Below are 20,721 nucleotides of genomic sequence, written 5' to 3' on the forward strand. Positions count from 1 at the left end.
TCCACACATAAAACGGTCAACCGAATCGTTTCTAGTCATCTCTCTTCCTTCCAGGCTTTTTCTTCTCTTGACTTTATATTGCGATTGGCAACTTTCATAAATTAGGTGCATTACTGCCACTGACCTCGTTCGTCTTTCAGTCAACCACGTGGGTATAACCAATGAGGAGATGGCACATGGGTACCTGCTTCTATAAACCAATGAGGAGATAGGAGAGGCAGGACTTGCAGCGCGATCTGCGTCAGAAATAGAATTGACTTCTATTTTAGCCCTTGGCAACGCAGATGCTCGTTGGCGCGAGTGAGCAGTGCGGGTGTAATAATTGAATAACATAGATTTCTAAATTTATTTTGCAAGATACACATGGCGAGTCTACACAGCCTACACATAGTATATACAATAATGAAATGTAATGCCTATTGCTTATTTTATGCCTTTCTATGTCTATGCCTTCATGCCTTTTTATGTCTATGTGTAACCGATGTGAAATGGCTAGCTAGTTAGCGGGGTGCGTGCTAATAGCGTTTCAATCGGTGACGTCACTCGCTCTGAGACCTTGAAGTAGTTGTTCCCCTTGCTCTGCAAGGGCCACAGCTTTTGTGGAGCGATGGGTAACGATGCTTCAAGGGTGGCTGTTGTTGATGTGTGCAGAGGCAAGGAGAGGGACAGAAGGTATTTTTCTTTGATGTATAGAGACACGTTAGTGTGTTATCGGAGGGCGAGAGTCCTAAAATGCAGCAGCAGTCAACTTCATCACTGCCCCTTCTGCACATATAAGGCTGAACAATATATGGTCAACAACCACATCAAAGGTCAACAACCACATCAAAGGTCAACAAAGATCAACAACCACATCAAAGGTCATGCTTCAGTGAGGCACAGAGGTACTATTTCTTTGTTTATTGAATATATTTGACGTTCACGTTTTTTAGATTTGCCCTATTTTTTCAGTTACATCAGTGTATTCAATTACATTTGATAGCTTGTTAATTTACTCTTATTCCTCTCTTTCAGAGTTCACAATCATAAAGTGTGGCTTTAGTTGTAGTAATGTGACACACTTTCATGGTTGCTATTGCACGGCAACAATATCCAACAGAGCACAGTTTCTGAAGCACCTGACATACCATCAGCATCCTAGGTTTTTTGGGATACCCATCCGATTGTGTGATTTTCTTTTTCAAAGGAAAACATGCAGCAAATTAGACGATGGTGGTGCCTAGTTCTCCTGCAGAACTTTCCCTTGCCGTAAGTCTTGAACATTATAAAAATGTTTCATTTGCATCCTTAAAATCACTTGTTTCACTATAGCCAGACTGACCTGAATATGTTTTCATATTGAATGTATGTCATGTATGTCATTCACTCACTAAGGTCTGAAGAAGAGAGGTTGAAAGATCGAAAAAGGTGGCGATAACAACACACGCTACACACGGTAGGAGATGTCATATGATGAGTGGTATAGTCTTAAACCAATGTTTAAAGATTTAACCCCCCCTCTCCAATATATTTCAGGATGATGTAGAAGACGCCCCCCCCCCCCCCCCAGCATCCAGCTCTGCAGGATCAGGTACTGTATAGACTATTAGCTAAAGTAAGGTGCATTCTTGTACACACATCCCTAGAGGTTCCCTTACATTACTTAATGACCACCATCTGTTTTCTTTCTAGACGTTACTGAAAATAAAATGCACGGCCAACTGGGAGCAGTGAACTGGGTATGTAGTCTATAGTCTACTGTGTGTAATGCTGAAGGCTTGATGCATGGTGAACTGGGTATGTAGTCTATAGTCTACTGTGTGTAATGCTGAAGGCTTGATGCATGGTGAACTGGGAGCTGTGAACTGGGTATGTAGTCTATAGTCTACTGTGTGTAATGCTGAAGGCTTGATGCATGGTGAACTGGGAGCAGTGAACTGGGTATGTAGTCTATAGTCTACTGTGTGTAATGCTGAAGGCTTGATGCATGGTGAACTGGGAGCTGTGAACTGGGTATGTAGTCTATAGTCTACTGTGTGTAATGCTGAAGGCTTGATGCATGGTGAACTGGGAGCTGTGAACTGGGTATGTAGTCTATAGTCTACTGTGTGTAATGCTGAAGGCTTGATGCATGGTGAACTGGGAGCAGTGAACTGGGTATGTAGTCTATAGTCTACTGTGTGTAATGCTGAAGGCTTGATGCATGGTGAACTGGGAGCTGTGAACTGGGTATGTAGTCTACTGTGTGTAATGCTGAAGGCTTGATGCATGGTGAACTGGGAGCTGTGAACTGGGTATGTAGTCTACTGTGTAATGCTGAAGGCTTGATGCATGGTGAACTGGGAGCTGTGAACTGGGTATGTAGTCTACTGTGTAATGCTGAAGGCTTGATGCATGGCAAGATATAATAGTTGAGATGACTTGTTGAGTAGTTATAGATATCACTGAAAACCCCTTTAGTAATAGGGGCTTTTGTTTGCATGGTGGTATTGTGAAAGTGGGGTGTAATTTGTCTTGATCACCCAATGAGGCAATACTCTTAATATTTATTCTTCCTTTTTCTTCAAGGAAGCAGATGTTCTTCTTAAGGACACCCTAGAGGCAGCAAGATGGTGTGAACGCCAAACAATTAAAGGCACCGTTTCCCTCCCTAGTGTAATTGGGATGGACGGGGAAGACCGCATTACAACCCTTAAAGAACTACGGTTGTATGATGGCCTGGATGAAGAGGAAAATATTCTCCTCAAGGAACCATTCATGTTCTCGTTCCAGTTACAGAGACATTACAGAGACATTACAGAGACACAGTGTCTTCTGATCCCTCCAGTCTCAGCCTCCAGTATTTATGCTGCAGTAGTTTATGTGTCGGGGGGCTAGGGTCAGTCTGTTACATCTGGAGTATTCTCTTGTCTTATCCGGTGTCCTGTGTGAATTTAAATATGCTCTCTCTAATTCTCTCTTTCTCTCTTTCTTTCTTTCTCTTGGAGGACCTGAGCCCTAGGACCATGCCTCGGGACTACCTGGCATGATGACTCCTTGCTGTCCCCAGTCCACCTGTCCATGCTGCTGCTCCAGTTCCCACTGTTCTGCCTGCGGCTACGGAACCCTGACCTGTTCACCGGGCGTGCTTGTTGCACCCTCGACAACTACTATGATTATTATTATTTGACCATGCTGGTCATTTATGAACATTTTAATATCTTGACCATGTTCTGTTATAATATCCACCCGGCACAGCCAGAAGAGGACTGGCCACCCCTCATAGCCTGGTTCCTCTCTAGGTTTCTTCCTAGGTTTTTGGCCTTTCTAGGGAGTTTTTCCTAGGGAGTTTTTCCTAGCCACCGTGCTTCTTTCACATGCATTGCTTGCTGTTTGGGGTTTTAGGCTGGGTTTCTGTACAGCACTTTGAGATTTCAGCTGATATACGAAGGGCTATATAAATAAATTTGATTTGATTTTGATTTGATTATGAGATGTTCTATGTGGAGGCTGTTGACTACAATAAAATTACTGTCTGCCTCTTTTGAGGAGCAGGAGTGAAGCCATTTTTGAGGAGTGGTCAAACCTTGTTTTTCTCTGCTGTGTTAATTGTTTCAATTGTTAATTGTGTTCTGTTGTTTAGTACAGATGACGTAGAAGTCACCCGAGTCTCTGATCTCTTTACTGGAGCTGGTATAACTTCATGTACAAAGCACATTCAGCTTGTCAGTATGTCTATATGGTATAGTCTGTCTCCATTCTCCATTTTGCTTTATCTTGGCCAGGTCGCAGTTGTAAATGAGAACTTGTCCTCAACTGGCCTACCTGGTTAAATAAAGGTGAAATAAAAAAATAAAAAAATAAATACATTCTCATGAGGAAAGTAAATAGCATTATAAATCAGGATAGGTAGTAACTGTATATATACGCTCAATGAAATAATATAATTACAAAGTTATAACATTTATCAACTCAATTTTAACAGTACATGACATACGTAAGTCTGTTGTGCACTGCAACAATATCAGTAGCTTGTCTCAAATATAGCATGAAACAAAAAGTGTTACAACACATGTGCTGGTACCACTTTATATAATATTTCTTATGATATTCAAAAATGAAATATGTTTGTATTCAACGTGTGCCTTGCACAAACGTGTGTGTTTGTATTCAGTGTGTGACTGTCAAACCTCAGATGGACAAAAAAAAAAACACAGGTGGGCGGGGTCAAACGTGGAAGGAGTCAAATGTTTGACTCCGCCCACATTGAGCCCGGCCCCGAACTGCACACTGCAGTCAGGGGTACTTGCTACGAGGCTTCTAGGTTTTGTTTTGAAGTCAGTGTAGCAAGAGGAGGACGGAAGCTAGCTGTCCTCAGGCTACACCATGGTGCTAACCCAGACAGTGCTGTTGAAGTTACTGTAGACTTTCATTTTAATCAATTATTTGGTGACATATGAATATATTTAGTATAGTTTTATCTATAAAGGATAACTTTTAATGTTTCACTATGTTTATTTTTATGAAATTTCACTGAGGAGGATGGTCCTCCCCTTCCTCCTCTGCGGAGCCTCTACTGCATGGGACATACTTCCCTAGTTAGGTTCTTATTCCACACACACACACACATACACACACACACACACACACACACACACACACACACAGTTAAAACAGGCCTTTACTAATACACGCACAGTTCTATCTTATATGATCTAGTTTCTTTAATAGTTTGTAGTACACAATAGAGCAAAGGCATAAAACGGTGTATCTGGGCAGCTGCTATAGTTAGCCATACCGGCTAAGGAGAACATGTTTTCATTCTGTATTCATTTCAGTTTTTTTCAATTGTTTTAAGCACAATTTTGAAAACAGGGCCCGGTTTGTCAAAACACTACACACAATTAGCACAACCCTACACCAAAGTAGCACAACACTTCAGATCATTTGCAAAATGGAACACTTGTCAAAACTATACACGACTTCATAAGAACAATATTTTGTTACCGTACGAAACACATTTCATATGACTTCAATCTTTTTGAACCAGTTACACACTGCTGTTGCTAACCTAAAACACTTTTAGCAAGTCTAATTGTCAGTGATTAGAGTACTGGAAATGAAGTACACAGAGAAAGTGCAACTATACAAACACTACACAAGACCAATGCTGCAGACTGAGGAAAATATCATTTGGTTCTCTCCATATACCCAAATCAGTCAACATGTCAAGATGGAGAATCACAACAAAACATGTCCCAGTTTTCATGCTACTACAGTAGTGTGCATAACACTTAGCTCAGCAAACAGACAAACGTAAAATACTGTATCCAGTACAGGTTCCAATTACAGTAAATAACAATTACAGTAAATAACAACAACAACAAACATAGAAAATAATCTGAAAAAAACTGACAATATTGTACAGAAAATACTACAGTAAACATACTATACATTATCTCTTCTGGATCTAGCCAGAGAATTTCATCAACATCACAAGCAATGTCCTCATTAGCAAGACAACGCGGGAAGGACCGTCTTGAATGTTGAATCCATCCTTGCACAGCTGCGGCGTGGACTTGGTCACAGGCGTCCTCCATGGCCTGAATGAGGGGTACCTGAGCCTGGGGCTGGAGATCGTAACCCTTCCACCGCCATGCAGAGAAAAACTATTCCATAGGGTTTAGAAACGGAGAGTATGGTGGAAGGTATAGTACTGTCAACTGTGGATGGTGTTGAAACCAGTTCTGGACCAAAGCAGAGCGGTGGAATGACACATTGTCCCAGATGACAGTGTAACTCCCTGAAATACAGTGAAAGACAAGATTGTGTAGTTCAGGATAGGTCTAGTATACAGTCAATGTAAAAAAGTCATGTGTGCAGTATGCAACATCACAGTGCTAAAGTGAACAATACAAACCTCCACATACTCATGCCGCAGCCGTTTGACCCTCTGAATTCCGCTCAAAAGGCACTCGATAAAGTTGTTTCATTTGAACCTGATGTCTTTTCAGGATGCGTGCCAGTGTTGACTGAGAGACCTGATGGACATTACTGAAAATGGCATGGTCACCGATAATGTTGGCTTGTAGTTCTCTGAGCCTGATAGCATTATTGGCCAAAACCATGTTTATTATCTGTCCCTTTGTTCTTGCGTGAATATGGGCCCCCTTCCTCCTTGTCGTTCCCGACCCTCAATCCTATGTAGAGAATAATACATATAACTTACTGTACAACGTCACAGGAAGGGGTATCACAAGTGCTGATATGGTGCATACAATAAGCGGCTGATTACTGTAACTGTAGACAGATCTTTTACCTGTTTTCTTGTTGAAAAGTCCTTATGACAGATGCCACTGTATATCTGCTAAGATTTGGCTGAACTCTCAGTCCAGCCTCCCTCAGCGTCAATCCGTGGTTCACAACATGGTCCACTAGTGTTGCACGAATGTCATTTGATAAGTTTGGTCCTCTTCTTCTTTGTACACGTTCTCCTCCTGCTTCAGGTCTTCCTCGACCTCTGGCTCGGCCTCTGCCTCTTCCTCCTTCTCCTCCTCTGTGTACTCCTCCTCTCTTCCTCACTCTTCTTCTGACTCCTTCCATTTTGGTTGAAGGCAGGTGAACCTACCTGCTGCATTTTTATAGTGCTTAAACCTGATTGGTGTGTCTACAATTTAGCAATCATGTGTTTGTGCACCTGATGGCTGTGTTTAACAGATTGGCTCATAGGTGTGGTAATTTGACAGTCAGTGCTTGGGAATAATCTCTTTAGTCATACACATACCCCCCAACATCCTCTTGAGCGGGCAATCATTGCTAATGGTTTGCTAGGGTGTGCACTAATGAATACACCCCAGAACAAACATTGTACATGGTAAGCCTAAAATAATGGCATTTTTTTAATGTATCAAGTGATAAAGGACTTTTGAAGTTGCCTGTTGTTGGCATTATTTGTATGACTAAAGAGACATAATAAATACAAAATGCAAACGTGTTCTCTTTAGTCGATACGGCTACTGATACAGACTAGGCAGAATGGGCTTGTAGCCTAAAACTAAAAACTATATGTCTAATGACATTGGAACATTAAAAACTTTAAACAAGACCACTGAATAAAACTGGGTACTGGGCCCGCTTTATTTGAAGTGCATCCTATGAAGGCTTCATAAAGCACTACATAGATGCTTCACAAATGATCTATAACCGTACATCATGCTCTATAAAGATGTATAATGTGGCATAGCTGTATGACATAACCATACATTTATTTGTTCACATTGATTACTCTTTTCTAGAGCATGAAATATGGTTATAGAGGATTTGTGGCCCATTTATGTAGTACTTATAAATCCTACAGTATATGATTGCTTTATGAAGCCTTAGCCTTCATAAGATGCACTTCAAATAAAGCGGGACCTAAAACAGAATAGAATTTGTTCCAAGTGTACCTGTTTTATTGCTGAATGATAGGCTAGGCTTAAGCAGAATAGCTGGCTAGTGAAGCTGTTAATTGCCATTGTTGATATCACTTTCCCAGAGACTTTAACTGGCAGTTAGCTTGAAGTGACTTAGCGTCCTCGATGGGACGTAACAGACTCCGTCATATATTCAATTCCTCTTCTACACTCTTCAATTCTCCTTCTATTATTTTTAATTCCTTTTCTATACTCTTCACTTTCTCTTCTATACTCTCCAAATCCTTTTCTATACTTTTCACTTCCTCTTCTATGCTCTTTAAGTCCTCCTCTATGCTTTTCAATCCCTCTTCTACACATTTCAATTTCTTTTGTATTCTTTTCAATTTCTCTTCTATACTCTTCCAACTCCATTTATTCTCTTTTCTTCCTCTTCTATCATCTTCATTGTCTCTCTTGTTGTCATTAATTGTTGAGGAATGTCATCAACGGCTCTTCCATTGTTGTCTACACACGTCTTGAATTCCACATATATTCTCTCCAATTTCAATGCTCTTCTCCGTGATTCCACATTGATTATCCTCTTCAATTCCTCTTTCATTTTCTTCCATTCCTCGTTTAATATCCTCAATTCTTCTTCTATTTTCTTCCATTCCTCTTCCATACACTTTAATTCCTCCTCTTTTTTCTTCATTTCCTCTTCTCTTAGTTCATCCGGAGCATGTGCTTAGAATTACAGAGGGAAAGGCATACGTAAGTTTGACTGTAATTGGTCAAAAAGAGTTTAGATGAAGGAAGCATAGTTCAGTTTAGCCAAGCAGAAGGAACATTTAGGGCCACAAATGTAGATGGATTAAAAAGGAGCTGTTGAATTCAGGATAATTGAAGACATATAGGAGGATCATTTAAGATGTGTGATGCTACTGTAAGGGCTGACTGTATAACAAGTATTTAAAAAATAAAAAATGTTGTTATCGCTCCAATGCAGCCGTTTCTTTCTCAATATCAAATAATTTCTGGGTAACAATTAAGTACCTTACAGTGATTGTTTTAAATTAAAATGGTTAGAAAAAAGAAACAAAAATGGCTTCTTAGCAAAAAGCAATTTCTCAAGCAAGAATTTTCCTAAGACTGTCTGGGAGTGGTCTGAGTGAGGGACCTATTTGGAGAAGCCTATTGGGAGGAAAATGTAACCTTAAAACTAGCTGTTATTGGCAAAGAGTAGGGCAACCTCTCTTTGTTATTGGTCTATTTTTTCAAAACCCCACCCATGCAACACAAGCTAAAATTTCAGGCAGTATTTTCAAACAGCTCTTACATCATTTTCACAATTATTATTCCAACCTAATAGTGTGGAAATATATAGAAAACACAGGAAACATTTTTTTTTTACTGCACTGCCCCTTTAACTTACATTTCTTGTACATAAGCAGATACACACTCTGGGATCTAGTGGAAACAGAAAAATAATATTAAAACTGTAATATTACAAAAAAAGTAGTTTGGCATGATGTTCTCTGGAAAAACACACACAACCTCAAGAGATGGAAAACACTGACATTTTACCTTTCATTATTCATATGACTGATTGATTGTGGATTGGGCTGTAAGAGAGGATGCATTACAAATAGTATAAAAATATATGCAAATCATTGTGTACATCGGCCTACAGTATATTGAGGGTGGTGTCTATTGGTGGTGTTTCAATACATTTTGACGACACATAATATTTCACACTGAAACAATCAATATTCAATTGACAAGAAAACATACCTGTGTGACGTAGCTGTCATCGAACACATACCAGTTGTGATTCTGATAGGACTTGATTTTAGCTGTGTAATGTCCACCTCTTAGACTTCCCACATGGTCCACAACTGCATAGAGCTCATAGTCACAGTCCTGTTCAGAGACATGGAGTAAATCAAAAGGTCTGTCATGAACAGGAAAATACCGCCATCGTTTACATTTACGAAGCTGTTTTCGGTAGGCACCGGTGAAGGACCAATGAGAATGAGAGAACACGTAACCATCTGTTTTCCTTTTATAGTGCTACTGCCTGAATACATATACAAATGTGTCGCCTATAGGAGAAATAGTGTTATAAAGCACCTCTCCTATAAAGAAAGTATCTCTAAATACCTTCGTCCGTAACGTGTGAGGAACATCCACACAGCAGTCATTTTTGACATATGACATCCTGCGGTAGTCGAACTCAAACCTCTTGAGGAGCAGAGTCAGAATCTCTGGGGGATGTTCCATCTTACATGCCTGGAGACACAAAACAAACACACACTATCAGTCTATCAGTATAGCCATTATCTTCCATAGTCTAAAGTGTGTTATCTTTTTGAGAAGCTTTTGGTACCATTACGGATTAAGGATTTTGATATGATTGAATATTCTCAACATCACAACTCACAATGGTTGAATCGGTTTTCTCATTGCATTGGTCACAATACATCCCACCGACAGTTGAAGACTTGAAAAACTCCTCAAAACCTTCCCTCTGTAAACACACACACACACACACACACACACACACCGTTTACAAACAATACTTCCCCGCAAAATCAAAAACCTTTGGAAATGACAAAAAATACTTGAAGAATATTTTCCCTACCACACTGTAGGTTTTGTTAGAGTTTGATGGATTTTCCATTGAGAGCGGGAGAGTCCAGAATGGACCAGTTTCATCATTGGTCACATGACCTTCTGAACATCTCATAGTGTGTCTCAAATGTCCTTTGAAGATCTAAATGCACAAATATGCCATTTAATAATATAGAAGTCTTGTCATGGAAAATATTGTTTTTATACCATGTTCAGTTGCAGGTTTTTTTCTAATAACATGTCAGTATAAATAATAAATAATACTATACCTTAGACACACAAGGACTGACCATGCTTAAAATATTCTCAAAATATTCAGCAGCATCTCGTTGCTCGTATACTGATGGGTAAAAACAACAAGTCAAAACACTCCTGCGGTAGGTCATAATGCAAAAGGATATACTTTTTCATTTATATAAACTAATATCATTTATAATTGTTTACTAATGTATTTTTTACTAACATTATTTATAATTTCATTCATTCAAATGTATTAATATAATTTAACCTTTTACTGCAGTGGGCTAAATCAGGGTCACACACAGTGTTTCTTGGTAGTCTTAAACAAATCTACTTTGAAACCAAAGAATTCCCCTCACACACATGGATATAAGCTTAAAAAAGAATACACCTGTGCCATGTCAGATATAGAATTGAAATGTAGAAAATGTTTAGTTTGCGTCCTAATATTATACTTTACATACATCACAGAAGACTGAAAAAATATATACAGTGCATTTGGAAAGTATTCGAGACCCCTTGACTTTTTCCACATTTTGTTACATTACAGCCTTATTCAACAAAAAATTCTGACAAAGCAAAAATCGGTTTTTAGACATTTTTGCAAATGTATTAAAGGTAACAAACTGAAATATCACATTTACATTAGTATTCAGACTCTTTACTCAGTACTTTGTTGAAGCACATTTGGCAGATATTACAGCCTTGAGTCTTCTTGGGTATGACGCTACAAGCTTGGCACACCTGTATTTGGGGAGTTTCTCCCATTTTTCTCTGCAGATTCTCTCAAGCTCTGTCAGGTTGGATGGGGAGCGCCGCTTCACAGCTATTTTCAGGTCTCTCCAGAAATGTTCGATTGGGTTCAAGTCCGGCCTCTGTGTGGGGCACTCAAGGACATTCAGACTTGTCCCAAAGCCACTCTTGTGTTGTCTAGGCTGTGTGCTTAGGGTTGTTGTCCTGTTGGAAGGTGAACTTTCACCCCAGTCTGAGGTCCTGAGCGCTCTGGATCAGGTTTTCATCAAAGATCTCTCCGTACTTTGCTCTCTCTGTGGGACCTTATGTAGACAGGTGTGTGCCCTTCCCAATCATGTCCAATCAATTTAATTTACCACAGGTGGTCTCCAATCAAGTTATAGAAACATCTCAAGGATGATAAATGGAAACAGGATGCACCTGAGCTCAATTTTGAGTCTCATATCAAAGGGTCTTAATATTTTTGTAACTAAGGAATTTCAGTATTTTATTTTTATTAGATTAGCACTTTGTCATTATGGGGTATTGTGTGTAGATTGAGGAGGAAAATGTTTTATTTAATCCATTTTAGAATAAGGCTGTAACGTAATAAAATGTGGAAAATAGGAAGGGGTCTGAATACTTATTCTTTTTTACGTTATTTGACCCCCTTTTCTACACAATTTCATCATATCCAATTGGTAGTTACAGTCTTGACCCATCTCTGCAACTCCCCTATGGATTCGGGAGAGGCGAAGGTCGAGTGCCGTGCGTCCTCCGAAACACAACCCAGCCAAGCCACACTGCTTCTTGACACAATGCACGCTTAACCTGGTAGCCAGCTCTACCAATGTGTCTGAGGAAACACCGTACACCTGGCAACCATGTCAGCTTGCATGTGCCCGGGCCCGCCACAGGAGTTGGACAAGGATATCCCGGGCGGCCAAACCCTCCCCTAACCCGGACGATGCTGGGCCAATTGTTTGTCGCCTCATGGGTCTCAGCATGAGACCCATGAGGAACTGTAGTAACACGGCTTGCACTGCGATGCAGTGCCTTAGACCACTGCATCACTCGGGAGGTCACTGTATATATATTTGACATAGAAATACCGGATTTTAGGCATTTTCTTTTTTAAATGTTCATTAATAATGAAATTATTAAAAATATTAATACCATTCCACCCATGAGGCCACTAGGTCATTTGACTGCAGGAAAGGGATGTATTATACTTTTTAAAAATATATAATGCTATTAGAGCACTTGTATATATATCAAAGTTAGGTAAAATATATACTCTTTCTCAGCAGGATATCAACATCAAACTCACCATTTCCAATGCCCAGTATGGATAAGATGTCCTTTGTGTGAGTTTCACTTGTCTTTAAAGTCTTAAATAGGCTTTTCAGGTGAAAATCAGCAGTCTTCTGATCTTGACCACAGTGACTGTGGATATAGATGTGATATCTATAGCTTCTCGTATTGCATATTATTATAGTTTAATGTATTGATTTTTAGATTGTAATCATTGTGTTAAGTGGGACTCAATCAGAAAATGTAAATACCCAAACCTTTCCACAGCCTCTCTGAAGTCCTTAGTCATGAAGAGGACCTGCAGAACACTGTTCAAATAACAGGTTGCTCCTTGATTAACTAAGCCATTGTAGTCTAAAATAAAGAAAGAATAATGAATTATTGTAGTACCATAACTGATCCACTTCAGGATGGTAAGTTGGTGGGTGAAGATATCCCTCTAGTGGTGTGGGGGCTGTGCTTTGGCAAAGTGGGTGGGGTTATATTCTGCCTGTTTGGCCCTGTCCGGGGGTATCATCGGATGGGGCCACAGTGTCTCCTGACCGCTCCTGTCTCAGCCTCCAGTATTTATGCTGCAGTAGTTTATGTGTCGGGGGGCTAGGGTCAGCCTGTTATATCTGGAGTATTTATTCAGTGTCCTGTGTGAATTTAAGTATGCTCTCTCTAATTCTCTCTTTCTCTCTTTCTTTCTTTCTCTCTTTCTTTCTTTCTCTCGGGGGACCTGAGCCTTAGGACCATGTCTCAGGACTACCTGGCATGATGACTCCTTGCTGTCCCCAGTCCACCTGGCCGTGCTGCTGCTCCAGTTTCAACTGTTCTGCCTGCGGCTATGGAACCCTGACCTGTTCACCGGACGTGCTACCTGTCCCAGACCTGCTGTTTTCAACCCTCTAGAGACAGCAGGAGCAGTAGAGATACTCTCAATGATCGGCTATGAAAAGCCAACTGACATTTACTCCTGAGGTGCTGACCTGTTGCACCCTCGACAACTACTGTGATTATTATTATTTGACCATGCTGGTCATTTATGAACATTTGAACATCTTGGCCATGTTCTGTTGTAATCTCCACCAGGCACAGCCAGAAGAGGACTGGCCACCCCTCATAGCCTGGTTCCTCTCTAGGTTTCTTCCTAGGTTTTGGCCTTTCTAGGGAGTTTTTCCTTGCCACCGTGCCTCTACACCTGCATTGCTTGCTGTTTGGGGTTTTAGGCTGGGTTTCTGTACAGCACTTTGAGATATCAGCTGATGTAAGAAGGGCTATATAAATACATTTGATTTGATAGTATGTACATCTATAATGGCTTGATCTTGAGACAGAAACATACTTATTGCTTACCAAATATGAGGTCAAGTCTCATTTTAAACTTCTTCAAGATGCCTTTGTCACATTCTTTTTTCTTTGGATTTTCCTTGGAATTCATTTTTTCACGTCTGAATAATCAAAAAACATTATGTTATAGAGAAAACATTAAAGCCATAATCTGTTAGATTTAAATGTATAAACCCCTTGATTTGGAAAAATATATTTAGGCCTACCTTATTGTAAACACATAATAGACTAATAATACGAGTATTATTATAACAACACTATAACAATTATAACATTGTAACAACAATTATATAACTAGAACAATAACAATAATAACCACATTATAAATATAATTCTGAGTATTATCAGGCTAAATCATTTATGAAATAACAATGCGAATGTCGTACCGTATCTGGGCTTCTAGGCTACTTGGAGTTTTAATTTGATTTACAATAATTGTTCAGGCCTTTTTCGATAACCCGGCCCGTCACCCGTAAAAACGCACCATAGTTTCATTTTCGTTTTGAGGTTACTGTTGCAGCAACACTCATTTATGGACAGCGATATGGAAAATGTCGTCTGTAATGAAATCTAATTGTAGACCTCGCATATGGATTCAAATTCCAAATATTTGAAGATTCGCCACAACAATATGCACGCATACATGAATAACTTACTAGTAGCTTCAGCAGTGCTGAAATAAAGCCTGGAAACGGACAGCAGGCGTCTTACAACACCTATATCCCGGTATGATTACTTGACTTGATTACTCTGTTAGTTTCATGTACATTTTAGCACTGTAATAACACTCAAAAAACCGTAGCCTACCAACAACTTACCGATTTCACCGATTTTTCAGCTTCGAGAAAGAGAAGTGCGACATATTTGTTTTTCAAAATTTCAGTTTCGATTTAGATTCGCCTTACCTCGCTTGAAATCTACAGTAATACGCATATGTGGCCAGATGTGGCGTATTGTATCCAGGCAACAAAAAAAAATAAAAAAAATATTGAGAGTTGTTATTAATAATGTGTATCCAAACAGATCCTATTAAATTAGTATTCAAATTCCTGATTCTATGATCCCCTCTCTCACACACAAATACACACATATATATTTTTAATGAAGCACAACGTTTAGGTCAAATAAAACGTCTAAGGGAGATTATAGATGATGTAGCGAATTGTCGATAAAAAAAATCCTGAAAAATAAAACGATAGAAGAGGAGAATAGACATTTCCAATCTTCCTTCTGGATCCCATACAAGGAGAACAGGCATGAGTATTCCAGCTGCTTGTCTGTATGGTACTCCTACTGTTCCCTAAATAAAAAGGTGAGGAGGGTAGAACACATCATAGGATAACTTCACATATCAGCATTATAATCAAGTTCATTTTAATTGATTTCACATTTATTTCCCTCTTATGAAATTATACTCAATACAAGTTTCTTTGTTCAGTGTGTAACCATTAAATTAGCCAACGGTCAATTCTCAGAGTGTGATGTGTGTGTTTGTTTGTGTGGTAGTTTTAACTGCATACCTGAGCTCTGGCATACTTTCTCAGTAGTTTTGAGTTTCTGCTGCAGCACTGTCAATAATGTTAATCTATTTTTCTGTATTTTTTTAATTTTTTATTTCAACTTTATTTAACCAGATAGGCCAGTTGAGAAAAGTTCTCATTTACAACTGCGACCTGGCCAAGATAAAGCAAAGCAGTGCGACAAAAACAACACAGAGTTACACATGGGATAAACAAACGTACAGTCAATAACACAATAGAAAAATCTGTATACTGTCACGATTTTCGTATGATGAAGGAGACCAAGGCACAGCGTGTGTATCGTTCCACATTTTATTATAACTGTGAAACTATGCAAGACATACAAATAAACTACTAAACAAAATAACCAACCGTGACGAAGAGGTGAAACATACACTACCTCAAAATAATCTCCCACAAAACCTAGTGGGAAAAACAACAACTTAAATATGATCCCCAATTAGAGACAACGATGACCAGCTGCCTCTAATTGGAGATCATCCCAAAAAACAACAACATAGAAATACATAAACTAGAACCCCACATAGAAATACATAAACTAGACAAAACCCCTAACATAGAAAAAAGAAACTAGAACCAACATAGACATAAATAAACTAGACAAAACCCCCTGTCACGCCCGGACCTACTCTACCATAGAAAATAAAAGCTTTCTATGGTCAGGACGTGACATATACAGTGTGTGCAAATGTAGTAAGAAGGTAAGGCAAAAAAGAGGCCAATAGTGGCGAAGTAACTACAATTTAGCAATTTACACTGGAGTGATATATGTGTAGATGAGGATGTGCAAGTAGAAATACAGGTGAGCAAAAGAGCAGAAAAACAAAAACAAATATGGGGATGTGGTAGGTAGTTGGTTGGATGGGCTATTTACAGATGGGCTGTGTACAGCTGCAGCGATCGGTAAGCTGCTTTGACAGCTGAAGTTTAAAGTTAGTGAGGGAGATATAAGTCTCCAACTTCAGTGATTTTTGCAATTCGTTCCAGTCATTGGCAGCAGAGAACTGGAAGGAAAGGCTGCTGGAGTGCGTGCTACGGGTCGGTGTTGCTATGGTGACCAGTGAGCTGAGATAAGGCGGAGCTTTACCTAGCAAAGACTTATAGATGACCTGGAGCCAGTGGGTTTGGCGACGAATACGTAGCGAGGACCAGCCAACGAGGGCATACAGGTTGCAGTGGTGGGTAGTATATAGGGCTTTGGTGACAAAACGGATGGCACTATGATAGACCAATTTGCAGAGTAGAGTGTTGGAGGCTATTTTGTAAATTACATTGCCGAAGTCAAGGATCGGTAGGATAGTCAGATTTACGAGGGTATGTTTGGCAGCATGAGTGAACGAGGCTTTGTTGCGAAATAGGAAGCCAATTCTATATTTAACTTATATTATATATTTAGCTCCAGGTCAGTGAAGGAGAGCTCCTTATAGAGGCCGATCGGTTTCAGTTTTACCATTAGATTTTCTGGTGAGAAATCAAACCACTTGTCAATGTATGTAATGACATAGAACTTCACAAAGTCCTGTTGCTGCTTGGACCTTTGTGCTGACAATTGTTTGTCCATCAGCTGCTTGGTCTGGTATCCAAAAAAAGCTGTCCTGTTTCCGCTGAAGCATCTTCATTTTGAACTTTTGGACTTCCTCGTAAACATCTGTGATGCAGAGCGTTGTTTCCTTCAGCTTTTTTACGAGTTGGTCAAAAACACACCCCACGTTGTGGAAAAAGCACAGATAAATGTCAGCAGCTTCCGTTTTTTTCTTCATACTCAAAAATACTCTTCAGTGCCACAGGACAGGTCTCCCCAAGGGACCTGAAGTATGAAGTAAGAGCTGGCCAGCTTTGCAGGAGACGATCGGCAGCTGGATGAAGAGCGAGCCATCGTGTGCAAAAATGTTGCAGAATTTCACACCACTGAATGTCTACAAAGGCAACAAATGCACGCAGTTCCTCTCTTCGGGAAGCAGATACTGAGAAGTGGCTGTAGATCTTTAAAACAATCGTCTCAATATCCACTGACAGCTGATCGCAGGCGTGCTTGCAGGCGTTATGAGCTATGTGAGCTGGGCAATTAGCTTTCAGAATGCGATTGTTGGCACTGCTCAATAACTGGTTAACGGAGTGGTGTTTTCCAAAGTTGACATTGGCATTATCTGCTGCATAGGCTGTGATGTGTCTAATATCCAGTTCATGCTTTTCCAGACAGTTCACCAGAGCTTGATGTATGTCATTTACAGTTTCATCACTGTCTTCATAAAAGTCAAGTAATTTGCACTGCACTCCATCAGACACAGAGAAATATCTCACGCACACTGGAAACATTTTTATTTTTCCCTTGCTGGAGGCATCACTGACAACTGAGAAATACACGGGCTCACCTTCGATCGGGGACAGATCATCCAAATTATCCCCGCACGGTCTTTGGTCCTAAAACATTTATTGTAATCATCTCTGCTTTCGTTCTTCCCAAGTGCATCTTCTTCACAACGTTTGAGTCATGAAACAAAGCACCGTTGAGCTTAACAAGACAGTCGGTGCTGTTGTAGCCGAGTCCGTGTTTAACCGTATGGTACACATAGGAGGCTTCACTTGCCACGATTTTGTCATTTTCCGCAGTAGACGTCACGAAGAATGCACCGATATTGCTAGCACCTTTAGCTAGCGTGGCCTTCTTGTGTATTTCTGTGGATGCATGCTGAGTTAGGTCATTCTCCCCTCCTTGGCCAATTGAGAATTCCCGACGGCATAAAGTACAGAAAGCTTTCGCTGAGTCACCACTGACAGCCTTAACACACGTCTTTTTTGCTTCCCATTGTTTGTTGTAGCTGCACAGTCTTTTCTTTTTGCAGGTTTATCCATATTTCCTTGATATGCCAAACTGACTGAACAACAACAGAAATGACTTTGCAGGAATTGGCGCGTTTACTCTATACTGTGATTGGATGAATATACGGGACAAGGGAGGTCCGGTATGGGACAAACCAATTTAGCCCAATATAAGGGACATCTCGGCTAATACGGGACAGTTGGCAACCCTAGTTAGGGGAAGGGTTAGCTAAATGGATTAAGTTTAGGGTTATGGGAAGGGTTAGCTAACATGCTAAGTAGTTGCAAAGTAGCTAAACAGTAGCAAGTTGTCTATGATGAGAATCAAACTCGCAACCTTTGAGTTGCTAGATGTTTGTGTTCATGCCTTAAATAACCATCTGTCTTATGAAACCATACCAAACATAACATACTGCATCATATTCATTTGTGTGTCCTGGATTTATGTTTACTATGTTACGTCTAGTCTATGAGACCAGGTGTCAACCTGGTACTTTTGTTTTTGCCTTAAGTACACATCTGTCTTATGTAACCATAACAAATTTAACATATCATACTCATTTGAGTGTCCCGGATTTCAATGTACTATGTTACATCAAGTCTATGAGACCAGGTGTCAACAAGATAGGACTGAAACATGGACAGTCTGACATGTGGAGGGGACAGGTGAAGGGAGGGAATTCCAGAGCCTGGGTGTAGCTTTCGAGAACACCCTGTCACCAAAGCAGAGGTTGGACTTCTTGTAAATATAAAGGGGACTTCTTGTAAATGCTAGGTGGAAAGAGAGAAACATTTACTGATGTTGAAAAACGAGGCCAAGGACAATTCCAGGGAGAGCACACCTGCATGCCTGCCTCCCTTACCCATATCTCACAGTCCACCCTGTGTGTTTGACACAGTAACTGAAAGACCGAGAGACGACAGAGAGCAACAAAATGGAGGACGAGAAGAGCTATGACTCCGGAGACAGGACCCTGAAGTTTGTCCACAGACAGGATGATATTAGTAAGAATGATTTATGCCTCTACATGATTTAAAGTAAAACAGGTTATGAGACAATGGTTTAAAACATTTAGTAACTACATAGTCAGCTGTTGTGGCAAGACATTCATATTTTTACATGACGCTCCTGATATTAAACACTATTGAGAGAATCTTGAATTAGGAACATATTGACTTGTCATGTTGATTATTTTCAATATGACATTAAATGAAATTATTAATCTGAAATGGAATCTTTAGAATCATATTCTGTAATTGATTGGTCTCTGTGTTGTAAATAATTTGGCTATTTTCATTGAATCTGGATGCCATGTATGTAGGTTTATTTTGCTTTGTCCCCATGGCATTTGTACATTGACCATGCACCACTTATCCCAAGGATACTTATTTATCACTGTTTTGTTGTTGTTGTGTCTTAGCTCTGGATGATGACCCTGACATCTCGAAGGCAGAGATGTCCTGTGGTCATGCAGTCTCCCCCAGAGTCACTGACTGTATGGTGTAAAAGCCTACTCGCCCTGGTAATTTTCCTGTCTTCCATCACTTTTCAGGATACCTTTTTGTTGTTGTCGGCAATTTCACTTCATTGACAATTGAATTAATTTACTTGCAATATAGGCCTCCTATAAATCATTCAGTTAACAATTTGGAGTACTTTGCATTTCTCATCACTGAAATCAGAAGCGTTATTGTGTATTTCCAAGGGCAGTACAAGTTCATTTCTCCTGCACTCAAGGGCAATCAGAAGTGTGGTGTGGTGTGGTCTTATCAGGAAGTGCATAGGCTGGCTGCTCTGACTGCTGAGGAAATACAGTATTTTGAGGAAACCATTGCAGCTTTGGCTTCCCCCGAGTACTGTGAAACTAAATCTGTGAGTAGTCTTTAATTGGAAGCTGTCGCTGACGTGCATTGACAATATTTCATTATTTTTTAAAGCACCGCTTACAAGGTTTCAAAAACATTTATTTCCTTTCCCCCCCCACCAGCTCCATCTTAAAAAAGTGCCCACGCTGCAATTCACTGTTACTGAGACAGGACACATCCAGTTTAAGACTCCATTGCACAATATGCTCTGAAGACAAAGGCCAGACCTACCAGTTCTGCTGACAATGTCAGAGGCAGTGGAAAAGTCCAGGGCTGGGCTCTGACCGCTGTGGCAACACTGGCTGCTCAAACCTGGAGCTGCAGCTGCTGCGGAAATGTCCTTAATTAGGGATAGGCGTTCTGTCAACGAGACAGTTGTAAATCATGCAGTGCCTTATGTCACGATCGCAGATTTTAGAGAAACAACAAATGCCGGTACATATAAGTGTCATATATCGACTGAAAGCTTAAATTCTTGTTAATATAACTGCACTGTCCAATTTACAGTAGCTATTACTTTTTTACCGCCATAGGTTTGGTAAATTCACCTCTGAAGGTGAAATGTGTACTTACATTCTGAAATCTTGCTCTGATTTATCATCCAAAGGGTCCCAGAGATAACATGAAGTCTTGTTTTGTTCGATAAAATCCTTTTTCATATCCTAAAAATGTCCATGTAGCATGCATGACGATTTTGTATTTCCACTTGTTCAATTTGCAAAGAAAGGAAACTGTGAAAATCTAACCCTAAACGTTGTTTCAACCAGCCAAATCATGTTTGTATGTATTCCTCAGAGATCCTAGAATGTAACCAGACTTCACTATATCATTAGGGGTGTAGTATATCCTATAAGACACCATATTTGGTCAGAGAGCGACGCCTTCATGGC

At 40.0% G+C, this 20,721-nt stretch overlaps 1 protein-coding gene and 2 long non-coding RNA genes across 4 annotated transcripts; 1 reads left to right on the top strand and 2 right to left on the bottom strand.

Moving 5' to 3' along the window:
- Positions 1-643: 643 nt before the first annotated feature.
- LOC115197912 (uncharacterized) lies at positions 644-1,539 on the top strand. The gene is made up of 4 exons (XR_003879107.1): positions 644-884; positions 1,015-1,248; positions 1,375-1,435; positions 1,516-1,539. It is a non-coding gene; the product is annotated as an uncharacterized LOC115197912 (long non-coding RNA).
- A 3,123-nt stretch (positions 1,540-4,662) lies between these two features.
- LOC115198385 (uncharacterized) lies at positions 4,663-6,441 on the bottom strand. The gene is made up of 3 exons (XR_003879221.1): positions 6,278-6,441; positions 5,879-6,158; positions 4,663-5,761 (listed from the first exon to the last, which is right to left on the bottom strand). It is a non-coding gene; the product is annotated as an uncharacterized LOC115198385 (long non-coding RNA).
- A 1,135-nt stretch (positions 6,442-7,576) lies between these two features.
- On the bottom strand, positions 7,577-14,549 carry LOC115198387 (ubiquitin carboxyl-terminal hydrolase 47-like). Of its 2 annotated transcripts, none has more exons than XM_029760291.1 (12): positions 14,423-14,549; positions 13,611-13,705; positions 12,530-12,626; positions 12,289-12,404; positions 10,256-10,326; positions 9,997-10,128; positions 9,796-9,882; positions 9,516-9,644; positions 9,147-9,275; positions 8,940-8,977; positions 8,788-8,822; positions 7,577-8,099 (listed from the first exon to the last, which is right to left on the bottom strand). In XM_029760291.1, the coding sequence occupies exons 2-12, from the start codon at positions 13,693-13,695 to the stop codon at positions 7,768-7,770; spliced, it is 1,251 nt and encodes a 416-aa protein (XP_029616151.1). In that variant the 5' UTR covers positions 13,696-13,705; positions 14,423-14,549; the 3' UTR covers positions 7,577-7,767. The 2 variants fall into 2 exon arrangements, with proteins under 2 accessions (XP_029616151.1, XP_029616150.1); XM_029760290.1 differs by having other exon boundaries at positions 12,524-12,626.
- Between the last annotated feature and the right edge of the window lie 6,172 nt (positions 14,550-20,721).

This window comes from Salmo trutta, chromosome 8 (assembly GCF_901001165.1).
Source record: "Salmo trutta chromosome 8, fSalTru1.1, whole genome shotgun sequence".
Lineage (NCBI taxonomy): Eukaryota > Metazoa > Chordata > Actinopteri > Salmoniformes > Salmonidae > Salmo > Salmo trutta.